This window comes from Danio rerio, chromosome 5 (assembly GCF_049306965.1).
Source record: "Danio rerio strain Tuebingen ecotype United States chromosome 5, GRCz12tu, whole genome shotgun sequence".
NCBI lineage: Eukaryota > Metazoa > Chordata > Actinopteri > Cypriniformes > Danionidae > Danio > Danio rerio.
In genome coordinates, this window is record NC_133180.1 from 65,188,031 (window position 1) to 65,200,409 (window position 12,379).

The 12,379-nt window shown below is 35.9% G+C and overlaps 1 protein-coding gene and 1 long non-coding RNA gene across 4 annotated transcripts in view; one reads left to right on the forward strand and one right to left on the reverse strand.

Moving 5' to 3' along the window:
* The window catches only part of LOC141385635 (uncharacterized), a 118,820-nt gene that overhangs the window by 86,626 nt on the left and 19,815 nt on the right, over positions 1-12,379 (reverse strand). The window lies entirely within an intron of this gene.
* The window catches only part of rasa4 (RAS p21 protein activator 4), a 104,354-nt gene that overhangs the window by 44,723 nt on the left and 47,252 nt on the right, over positions 1-12,379 (forward strand). For all 3 annotated transcript variants that reach the window (XR_012406038.1, XM_005171995.5, NM_001099451.1), the window contains 3 exon segments: positions 1,336-1,468; positions 4,637-4,718; positions 4,796-4,930. Coding sequence is in view for 2 of the 3 variants with exons in the window: in XM_005171995.5 (XP_005172052.2) it covers positions 1,336-1,468; positions 4,637-4,718; positions 4,796-4,930 (350 nt within the window). In the remaining variant the exon portion in view is untranslated.

Genomic DNA, 12,379 nt, shown 5'->3' on the forward strand with positions numbered 1-12,379 from the left:
TTTTTGGACGCAATATGCGAATAGCCTCATACAGATTTAACCTGAGAGATACAGTACAAGCTGATCTATATTAGATAAGTGATTACAAGCTGCGTGGAGCAATTACAATTGCAACAAACAATTAAATACATATTTTGTAAACTACACAAAACGAGGCAACAATATTAATTACACTTACATGTTAAGATCCTGAGGAAGAAGAAACTGGTACATTTTAACTGCAACAGTCACTGACAAAGTCCCTGTCAAAATCAAAGTTCCATACACGATAGTCTCTGCTGCTTCTTTGATAGCAAACGGCTGGCGAACTCTGCGTTGCAGCATAGGTTATTGTATCAAAACAGAAAAATGACAGGAACAAACACAGAACACGGTTGGCAATACTGTGGTATTGTTGTGAAAATTAACTTCAACCCTTTATCCCCCACAGCTGAATTTCCATCTGTCAGTGATCGTCATCTTCGCATCATGATCAGTCTTGTGATCCCAGTTGCTCTGATAGTGTCTGAACGTAAAGGCGCGTTCATATTTTACCGAATCCGGTACTACATATTTGGTGATGTACCGTATCAACGGCGACGCATTTAGGCAAAAGATCCAAACCCTGGACAATTCATTTATTCGACTCTGAGTCGACTATTTCATTAAAGAATCAATCATTTTTGAACACCGTGCTCTTTCAGATTTAAACATCAGCTGGATGTTTTCATTCACTCAATGCTACAGTATGTGACACACTGCAGGGAAGCTTATTTAAAAATAATAGTAATAATAATACGAGCTCTTTAATAATAAAAATAAATAAATAAATAAATAAAAATTCTTCAGGCAAGCTATAGGAAATGTATTAATACATTGAAATACTTGCATTCAGTACATCTTAGTCAGTCCTTCATATCGTAATGCACATTTTTGGAACATTTATCATGTTAGTGAATGTTCTCGGTCTGCCGTAAGCTTATTCTGTAGAAATACAGCAAGGCCATTAATTCTATTAACCTAAGCCTCTTAAAGCTAGAGTTCCTGTGGAGGGGCACAATATATTACATTTATCCCAGCTGTAGGCCTTCCCGCTGTGGGTTTGTGTGTGTGTATGTACTTACTGACCTTCCCTTATCAGGTCGCCTGTGTGTGTTTGCAGATATACGAAAATGTTCTGGATCAGTGGAAGCCATAATAACACTCCTAGCCCTGTGCACTAGACCGCTTTAGGGTCTCTGTCCTTGAACTTAGCCCACCGCCATAACTTGATTGCCTGCTAAATTATTCATTTGAACATCAGAGGCGGACATATGAGCTCTTCTTTTTTTCAGCTTCTTGTCATTTTGTGTTTAGGTGTTGACGGATGGATGAACCTAACAGAGATTGACCCAGATGAGGAGGTGCAAGGGGAGATTCACCTCCAGATCTCAGTGCTGGGAGATGGAGATATCCCACGGAAACTGTGCTGCCAGGTCCTAGAGGCAAGGTGAGGAGTTGAATTAGCTATATATACTGTATAAACAAGTTGGGTTTCAGATTTCAGGTCATTAAATAAACAAGTAAATAAGTAAAAACGCACATAAATCACAAAAATACAAAGATTTTGTTGGATTGCAGCACCAAATTTTTCTGCTTAATGAAATTCATTCATTCATTCGTTTTCTTTTCAGCTTAGTCCCTTTATTAATTCAGGGTTGCCACAGCGGAATGAACCGCCAACTTATCCAGCACAAAGTGTTTTACAGCTAAATTATTAAATGAGGGCTAAAAGACAAACAAAGCACCTTTAACGCTGAAAAAAAAGATTAATTACTGATTTCTTTAAGGTAAGTGGTTGAAAACAATTTATATTGGCTGAATTTGAACAAAGTATTTAAGTTGAACATTACTGAATGTATTTAGTTTGTTCAAATTCACTTACATAAAAAAATAAATCCATTTTTTTTCAGTGCGGTTAAAAGTAATAAATAGTAATTAAACAAAAACAATTTAGACATGGACAAGTTTGAACAGGTCAGTTTTCAGCTGCTTCTTGAAAGTCTCCACAGGGCATTCCACAATTTGGGAGCAATTACCCTACAAACACAGCCTCCTTTTGTCTTCCATCTAGAATGAGGAACAACTAACAGGAACTGGTTTGAGGATCTCAGATTCCTACTAGGGTTGTAAGGTTTCAAAGTCTCTTTTTAAGGTCATGCGGTGAACAAAAAAACATTTTGAGAATCCTAAAATGAATTCTCGATTTGACAGGGAGCCAGTGTTGAGAGATAAGTTATAGAGAAAAAAAAAAGTGTTGCAAACTTTGAAAAATGCCTTCAACATAGATCTGGATACAAATCCACTTCTGGCCATTTTTGGTCTGTCAGTAGAGGCTAACTATTTAGTAATGGTCCGAAAGGCTTTAGCTTTTACTACTTTACTAGAAAGACGTCTCATCCGGTATATTACTTTTTTTTTTTAAAATATAAAACAAACCTGGGAAAATCACAGCTTTATGCCAAACCTTCTTCTGTCAGCAGGCGGCACTATGATTGTGACTCAATATTAGCATGTAGATGTCTTCAGCAAAGAAATCTCATCACACCTGTAAATTTTCATGCATATCGAGCATTGTGTGGCTGAGTTATAAGTACTTCCTTTTCCATGACAAAACACTGATCTTTGTCAGTCTGCCACTGACAAGGCCTTCAATGAAAACTCTATATCTTCACAATTTAACATCACAAAGGCCTTAGGATTAGACTGACAGAACTTGGATTGGATCTGATGAAATGTCTAGGACAGTGGTCACCAAACTTGTTCCTGGAGGGCAGGTGTCCTGCAGATTTTAGCTCCAAGCCTAATCAAACACACCTGAACAAGCGAATCAAGGTCTTACTAGGTATACTTGAAACATCTAGGCAGGTGTTGAGGCAAGTTGGAGCTAAAGCCTGCAGGGACACCAGCCCTTCAGGACCGAGATTGGTGACCCCTGGTCTAGGAGAAGTTTGTTAAACTGTAAAATTTGTCATTTCCTGTTGCCAGCAGGTGGCGCTATGTCTGTAACTAGATGTTGTCATGTAAACGCTCATGTCAGGACTCCTATCAAACATGTGACATTTAAGGCAGACAACACATGCCTGAGTTATAAAAACTTCCTTTTTTATAGCGAAACATCTAAGTTTGTGACACACCCTTCGACGAAAGCTCTAGATCTTCACCATGGATATATACACTAGATATCGCATAGGGACCCTGAGCATGCGTTAATAGCGCCGCCACATTGGTACAGTGCTCCCAGGACAAATGTCATTCAACTGCACTAGTCAAGACAGTGTTATTACGTGAAGATGCTGGACTTTAGCGCTGTCTACGGGTGTAGTAACGAGCAAACAAAGAAAATAAAGCACAAAGGCAGAACATTTCTTAGGTAATATTAAGTTTTTTTCTGTTTTTGTATGTTCAGAACTTTTGAGCTAATCAGGTAACGTTATTGATGATAACAGTCACTTACTGCATTCATCATATGGCAAAGTAGCTCCAACTCGCACTAAACACTCGGCTTATGCTAGTTTTGTTGAATAAAATCAGCAAACAATTCAAAAGAACTATGACAATGAGATGCTGCGCTGCCAGAAACTTGTATTATTGTCGGCTAACGTTAGTGAAAGAGTCGTTCGGGGGATTCATTCACAAACGAGTCTCTCCCTCCGTCAGTATGAGAAGTAAAAGCAGGAGAGGAGGTGTGTTTCAGGACATGATTAGATCAAATTTAACAGGCAGGGTGAATAGTACATTTCTGTACACACAAACACAAGCTTTTTGTCAGGAATGCCCGTGCGGTTACTGATACATCAATGTAAAAAAGTGATGTAAAATTATAATTTTCGTAATTAGAAAAAAAAATTTACATACTAACATCCAGGAAAACCTTCCGATCACAGATATATGTGTATATGTGTATATCTCTGGCTTTGGATGGCCACAGTCCTCCACTGTACCTTGGTCCCGCATTCATTTCAAAGGAGCGCTACCCTGTAGCAAGATGGCGGCACTATTGACGCATTCCGTCCAATAGACAACAATAGGCCAGGCAATATCTAATGTATATATCTATGGATCTTCGCAATTTAACATCGTCAAGGCCTTTAGATAACAATATCAATTTTGGTGTTGATCTGATAAAATCTCTAGGAGGAGTTACAGTACAATGCCTGGAAATGGCAAAATCTGCACTTTTTTGGCAGAGGAAATCAGAAAGTATCCGACTTCCTGTTGATGATGACTGATGGTGATGACAGACCGTACATATTATTTGACTAGATCATTTTCAAGACACTATTATTAGTAATCAACTTAAAGAATTTCTACAGAGGAAAAAATATTATAGGAAATACTGTGAAAATTTCCTTTATCTGTTGAACATAATTTGGGAAATATTTGAAAAAGAAAAAGGAGGGCTAATTATTTTTATTTCATCTGCAGTCACGAGTAGTGTTGTGTGTTATTCAAACATAAAGAAACAGATATAACCAGCCATGCACAAAAATAAAATGTTCTCAGTGTATGTGAATCAGGCATGGACTGCTGAAATGGGGATTGGGAGATTTCATCTTCATAAGCTGTGTTTGGATTTGCGTCTAATAGCTTCATGTACTTTCGGCTTTATTTCTAGAGATCTTGCGAAAAAGGATCGCAATGGGGCCTCTGATCCTTTTGTCCGAGTGAGATACAATGGGAAAACGTATGAGAGCTCGGTAAGGATGTAGTACTTCTGTAAGCCTCTCACTCCACACTAGAAAGGTCTGTTAACCTTGATTCTGCTTCCCTCCAGGTGGTTAAAAAGTCCTGTTATCCTCGCTGGAACGAGAGTTTTGAGTTTGAACTGGACGAGGCGCTGACTGACAGTCTACTGAGTGTGGAGGTGTGGGACTGGGATCTGGTCAGCAGAAATGACTTCCTGGGAAAGGTGAAGTACATTTCCTGCATGGAGCACTAAGAGATTTGGATTAGAGGATGTTTTGGACTTCGCCTTTGCCTTATTTAACATAAAAGATTAAAATAAGTAGTACAAAAAAAGGTGTGTTTTAAAGGAAAGTTCACCTAAATGTCATCATGTTTTTACTGTAAGATTGGTACACACGTGATTTCTGTGGGCCACAAAAATATACAGCACTGTACAAAAGTCCTAGGCACTATACCAGCTTTGGTGGCTTAAGACTTTTGCACAAGATACTATCAAGCAGTTTTTTTATTAAAAACAAACTTAAATAAAAAGAAAATAGCAAATAGGTACAAAAAACCAACAACAGCACAACATTTCATCTTCAAGCTAAAGTCTATGTTTAATGTGGCTTCCCTTGGCACCAAGCAAAACTAATTGTCCTGATATTTTCTGAAATAATGTGCTGTGTAATATCAGGCTTCTTTTAGCACTTTCCAGAGTTCCTCTATCGGTTTAGAGTGTCTTAAAGCTTCTTTTTCAGTCTAGGTGATCTCATACAGCCTCTATAATATTCAGGTCTGGACTCTGTGAAGGCCATTTCATAACTGCCTGTGTTTCATCTGCTGTTTTCTTTCTCGAAATAGGATTTCACTGCAATTAGAGGATCATTGTCATGCTGCAAATAAAACTATTACCACTGAAGTCCTTTCCAGAAGGAAAATTTTATGCAGAAGAAGGTTTTATGCTAAAGGGTCACATATATTCATTGAAATAATGTGCTGTGTAATATCAGGTATCTTTTGGCACTTTCCAGAGTTCCTCTTTAGATTTAGAGTGTCTTAAAGCTTATTTTTCTGTCCAGGTTATCTCATACAGCCTCTATAATATTCAGGTCTGGACTCTGTGGAGGCCATTTCATGACTGCCTGTGTTTCATCTGCTGTTTTCTTTCTCAAAATAGGATTTCACTGCAATTAGAGGGTCATTGTCATGCTGAAAATGAAACTATTACCACTGAAGTCCTTTCCAGAAGGAATGGCATAATGGATTAAAACCTATTTATACTTTTCAACATTCACAATTCCATCAATTCAGACATTACTGCTAGCAACACTGGTAGAAAAGCAGCTCAAACCAGGACAAACAGACTCTCTCCAACATTGTATTTTACATGTCTTAAACCATATAAACCAAAACAACTCAAACTCTAATCTAACCTAACAATCCATACATACACTCAAAGATGATTTATACTTCTAATTGGCTTTATGCTAAAGGCTCACATATATCCATTGAAATAATGTGTTATGTAATATCAGGCTTCTTTTAGCACTTTCCAGAGTTCCTCTTTAGATTTATAGTGTCTTAAAGCTTATTTTTCTGTCCTGGGGCCTCATGTACGAAGACTTGCGTGGAAATCTTACTAAAACATTGCGTACGCACAAAGCTGTAAATGTGCGTATGCAGAAAAAAATTCAGATGTATGAAACACTGCGTACGCCGAATCTCACGCATATTCTTTTGTACATCCGAATGAACGTGAAACTGAGCGCAACATGCACGAGCGCAAAACCCCTCCCTGCCTCCTCCCCCGTATGAATATGCTAATGACTATGCTAATGGCAAAACCCAACGAAAAAGCAATGGCAAAATCAAGCAAAAAGAGAAACTTTGAACAGAATGTGAATTGGAGGTGCTGCTTTCGGAGGTAGACCGGAGAAAAGCGGTGTTATTTGCAAGTTTGTTCTCCGGAATTAACAACAAAAGAAAAAAATAGAGTGGGAGAGTTTAGCTGATACGGTTAACACAGTTGGGTCTGAACATCGCACTGAGTGCATTTAAAAAAAAAATTGTGTGGTTTATATCTGTAAAATGTTGCAGCACCCTCAGCAGTCTCAGTGGCGCACCTCATAAGAGGCATGTGATCATGCACTGACACGTTCGAGCATAAACTCGGCTCGAATCCAGCGTCTGATGAACTCTTTCTTCTTTTTTTCCCCGCTACATATCAGATTTTGCCCACTATTTATCACGAGAAAGACAAGTAGGAATCATCAATAAGTTTGTGCATCAATAAGCATCATATTTTATTTGCACATTTATTGAATGGAAATGTTTCTGATTCACGCATGCAAATTCATCTTCAGATAGTGTCTTTATAGCAATGTGCGTGCAGTAGATTGCTCAGATTACATTGGGAAAACAGGCGACCGCTGCAAATTGTGCTTTAATGTTTAGCTGGTCAACTGTATGATATGGAAATCTTACATACCTACTATATGAACCCGTCTCATACAGCTGCCATTGCAAGGATCAGACACTTTGTAGAGAAGAATTTAACACAACTGCCTCTAGGAGTCGCCAATGGAAATAAAACAGACACGCACAAAAAATGTGCGTACGCCTGCCAGAAAGCTGCCGTGAACCTGCGCACAATCCCACGTTCAGTTCATTGTTAGTAAATCTAAACGGGAGTGATTCTGAGCGTGAAACCTGGCGTACGCAAAGTTTTTGTGCGTACGCAGCGTTGATACATGAGGCCCCAGGTGATCTCATACAGCCTCTATAATATTCAGGTCTGGACTCTGTGGAGGCCCTTTCATGACTGTCTGTGTTTCATCAGCTGTTTTCTTTCTCCAAATAGGATGTCACTCCAATTATAATGTTGAAAAAAAACTATTAAAACTGAAATCTTTTCCAGAAGGAATGGCATAATGGATTAAAACCTATCTGTACTTTTTAACATTCACAATTCCTTCAATTCAGACATTACTGCTAACAACACTGGTTGAAAGTAAGCTCAATCCAGGACAAATAGCCTCTCTTCAACACTGTTTTTCACATGTCTCAAACAATTAAACCAAAATAATTTAAACTCTAACCTAACCTAACTCCTATCCCAACAATCCATTCATAAACTGAAAGATAATTTACACTTATGATTGGTTTAATGCTAAAGGGTCACATATATCCACTGTACTATCAGTAAAACAGCAAAACTTTTGACAGTACTGTATGTATTTTTTGCAAACATCATTGCATTTGTCAAGATCTAAAAAAAGGATAATACATATCCTTATAGATTGATACACTAACATTAGGAATTGTTCAACCTAAAAAAAATTACAAAAAATTCTACTAAAAAAAATATACTTTGAACCAACTTAAAAAAAAAAAAATCAGTAATTTGTTCTTTCTTAACATATAATTACACTTTGGTTCAAACTGTAATATTTATTTTAATCTACATTAAAATGATTTATTGTGTTTAGAAAAAAAACTTCAATTGCTCAAAGTAAAAATATAGTTTTTCCCAGAGATGGGTTGTGGCTGGAAGGGCATCCGCTGCGTAAAAACATGCTGGATAAGTTGGCGGTTCATTCCGCTGTGGCGACCCCGCATTAATAAAGTACTAAGCTGAAAAGAAAATGAATGAATTAAATATATTGTTTACTATGTTTAGAACAACAGACTTTTATATAAGGTGCAAAACATTTCATGGATTAGCATTAGGAGATTTGGATTAGAGCAGGGGTGCCAAAACTCAGATCTGAAGGGTTAGTGTCCTGCACAGTTTAGCTTCAACTTCCTTCAAGACACCTGCCTGGAAGTTTCTAGCGTATCTAGAAAGAGCTTGATCAGCTGTTCCAGGTGTATTTAATTGGGGTTGGAACTAAAATGTGTAGGACATCGGCCCTCCAGGACTGAGTTTAAGCATCCTTGGATTAGAGAATGTTTTGAATTGCTTTACTTAACATAAAATATACCGTAGAAGATTAAAATAAGTAGTACAAAAAAGTGTGTTTTAAGGGAAAGTTCCCCTAAATGTCATCATGTTTTCATTGTAAGGCCCCATTCACATGGGGCTTCAGCATCAACGCTTGACTGAAGGCATGTCTGAAGTTGGGGCTAACGCAATCGTCATAGAAGTGTCAGCCAATGAAATTCAGTCAGCAATAGGCCACTGTCTAGCTGGTGTATTTGCATACAGCGATCTGATAGGCTGACGCTTCCGTCGGCGCTTGAAAAGTTGAGCTAGTCCCAACTTCTGCAGCGAGCAACGCCTCTCTAGCGGCGCAGACGGATCCACAATGCAGTTCGGCAACGCCTGACGTCACCCATTCAAAGTGAATAGGAAGCGCTGACGCCCCGTGTGAATGGGGCGTCAGGTTGGTACACACATGATGTGCTTTCTGTGGGACCCAAAAATATATTTATTTTTTCCAAACATCTCTGCATTTGTCAAACTTAAAAAAAGGATAATAAATATGAGTCATCTGAAGTCATTTAATAGTTTTGTGTGATGTATAGATTGATACACTAACATTAGAAATGGTTCAACCTAAAATATTTGCCAAAATTATCATTTAAAACATACGTTGCACCCAACTTCAAAAAAATGCAGTGGAATTTGTTACAGATAAAATGTTTAGACTTTCTCAAAGTATAATTTTACTTTGGTTCAAACTTTAAAATTGAATTTAACCTAAATTAAACACATTTCTTGTATTCAGAAAAGAAATTACAATCACCCAAAGTAAAAATGTTGTTTACTATAAAGACACACATTACATTTTTATTTTGGTACAACATTGATTTTCATTATGGGAAAATTTATATACTAAAAAAAAAAGATCAAATCAAAGTTAATAAAATTACTGTAATTTGTTACAGCTGAATTGATCAGTTTCTCCCAAATTATAGTTTAGACTCGGATGAAACTGCCGGTTTAAAGTAAAGATACTACTTTGAGAAAAACTTGAGCTTTCTTTTTTTTTTTTTATGGCAAATTGGATAAAACAGGGTAAAATTAAAAACCATATTTTTTCTTTTAATCCAATATAAAAATGTACTTTGAATGAAAGGCACAGTAGTTTCACTTACACTTTACAGGGTAAATAAATAGAACTTTAATCTGGAGCACAAATAAAGACAGTATTGTTATTCATTAAAGGAATAGTTCACCTAAACATTTTACCCATCATTTACTCGCACTCAAGTGGTTTCAAATCTTTGTGAGATTCCTGTTTCCAGAAGATACTTTAATTGATGATAGAAAACTGTAACTACTGACTTATGTAACAGGAAGATACAATGCTATGGAAGTTAATGGTTAGAGGTTTCCTACATATTTCAACTAGTTTTGTGTTCAACAGCAGAAAGAAACCCAAACATGTTTGTGACTAGTGAAGGACGAGTAAATGATGACAATATGTCCAGTTTTAGATGAACTATTCCATTAAAAGTATTTCTTATTAACAGTTCTCTGTAGCCTTTGAATTACTGGTGTTTCAGTTTATTTATGCTTTCAAATTGCATTTAGGGACCTTGATCTCCATCAATTTTTTATGTAAAAAAATGTGTTCTGCAGTTTATAAGTGATTTATTGGAACAATAGCCTATTCTATTTGAAAAAATACAGCATAAGTAGAAATAAACAAAAAATAAACAAACACAAAAACAAAATAAAAAACAAAAAAAGTTACTACAAATAAGCTACACATCGCATAGTTCAGAACAATGTTGTGGTCAAAAATTACATGCAAGAACAAACCTGTTCTTACGTGTCAAGCATGCATATCCTCAAGAAAGAGGGTCACGAAAGTTTTCCTTTAACTGATCTGAACTCACATGATGACTAACTAAACTTGAGGAAGCAATAAATGCAAAGAATGTCACATTTGTACAACATAAATGAAAAAAGAAATGTTCATTCAACAAGCACTGTATTATTTTTTATGATTCAAATCTTTTATTTTCTTCAATAATTTAACAGTACCATCAGTGTACACATTTTTACTTCCTTTTTAATGTCCCCTTTTCTTCCCCTCCCTAACAGCGTCAGTAATTAGATGTTGCTATCATCAATTCAATGATCCAAAAAAATACATACAACAAATAATAATAATAATAAAACAATAATAATGAATAAATAAAGAACTGTATTATGTTTGATTAATGCTTTTGTGTTGCTCAAATAAAGTGTTCGAAATCAAAATTGTTTTGGTTCAGTTTTGGGCTTATTTGGAGGAAAAATGTTAATGAAACAGGTAAACTGTCAAACAATGCAATCATACTCATTATTTAGACCCTGTTCATGCTGGGAACAGTGCGAATGGAAGTGCACAACAAACCATTTTTTTAAATTATAGTGCTATTTGGATGACAAAAGAAAAATACATTAATTTAGTTCATTTGCTGTGCCTGTTGGGTTTATTTTAAAATAAATAAAGTATAATGGAAAAGCTACACGGTTAAAACAAATGCAGGGCTCCACACAATCCATTCACATTGTCCCAATACAAAGCGATTAAATTAGCTTAACCTCCTAGGGCTTAGTGGCCACATACGTGGACAGCACATTTTAGCTCTTAAGTAGCTATTTAAAATACTTTAAATGTTTTTATTTTGTTACAGACATACATTGTCATCCTGCAACTGTTTTGCAGCATATGAAATGTCACAAACACTATTTTAACTGTCCAAAATGGGAGGGGGGGTTGTATTTACTCTCTGATAGTCAAAATATGTTTAAAAAAATGTATATGTTATTTACAGTTGAAGTCAGAATTATTAGCCCCCTTTTTTCTTCTTCTTTTTAAAATATTTTCTAAATGATGTTGAAAAAGAGCAAGGAAAATTTCACAGTATGTCTGGTAATATTTTTTCTTCTGGAGAAAGTTTTATTTGCGTTATTTTGGCTAGAATAAAAGCAGTTTTTAATTTTTTAAACACCATTTTAGGGACAAAATTATTAGCCTGTTTAAGCTACATTTTTTTTGATGATCAACAGAACAAATCATCATTATACAACAACTTGCCTAATTACCCTAACCTGCCTAGTTAACCTAATTAACTTAGTTAAGCCTTTAAATGTCACTTCAAGCTGTATAGAAGTGTCTAGAAAAATATGTAGTCAAATATTATTTACTGTCATTATGGCAAAGATAAAATAAATCAGTTATTAGAAATGAGTTCGTAAAACTGTTATGATTAGAAATGTGGTGAAAAAATCTTCTCTCCATTAAACAGAAATTGGGGAAAAAATAACTGATGGAATATCAGTTATCTCTAAAAGTACATCGTTGTAAAAGTTGATACTTTATAGGTTTTATTCTATTCAGGTTCCAATAAGCCCAAATAGCAAAAAGAAATAAAAATTGCGTGTAAAAAACACATTGGGCCTTAAGATGTTAATTGTATCTACAAATTTAAGTGGATTGAACATTAAACAATTAAGTTCCGTCTGAAATTTTCTTCTAAAAGTAGCATTTTTCTCAGCCTCCAATATTTTTGTTGACTTATTCTCACTTTAAAGGCAATAAAAAGAACCTGTTTTTGCCATAAAAGTGGATTTACTGAACATACAAACGGGAGTTTGCAAAAAATGCTCATTTTAGAAGAAAGTTTCAGATGGCATTTAGGTTTTTGCATCTGAACTCTTCAATATTAGTACGAACAAGCAAAACTAATT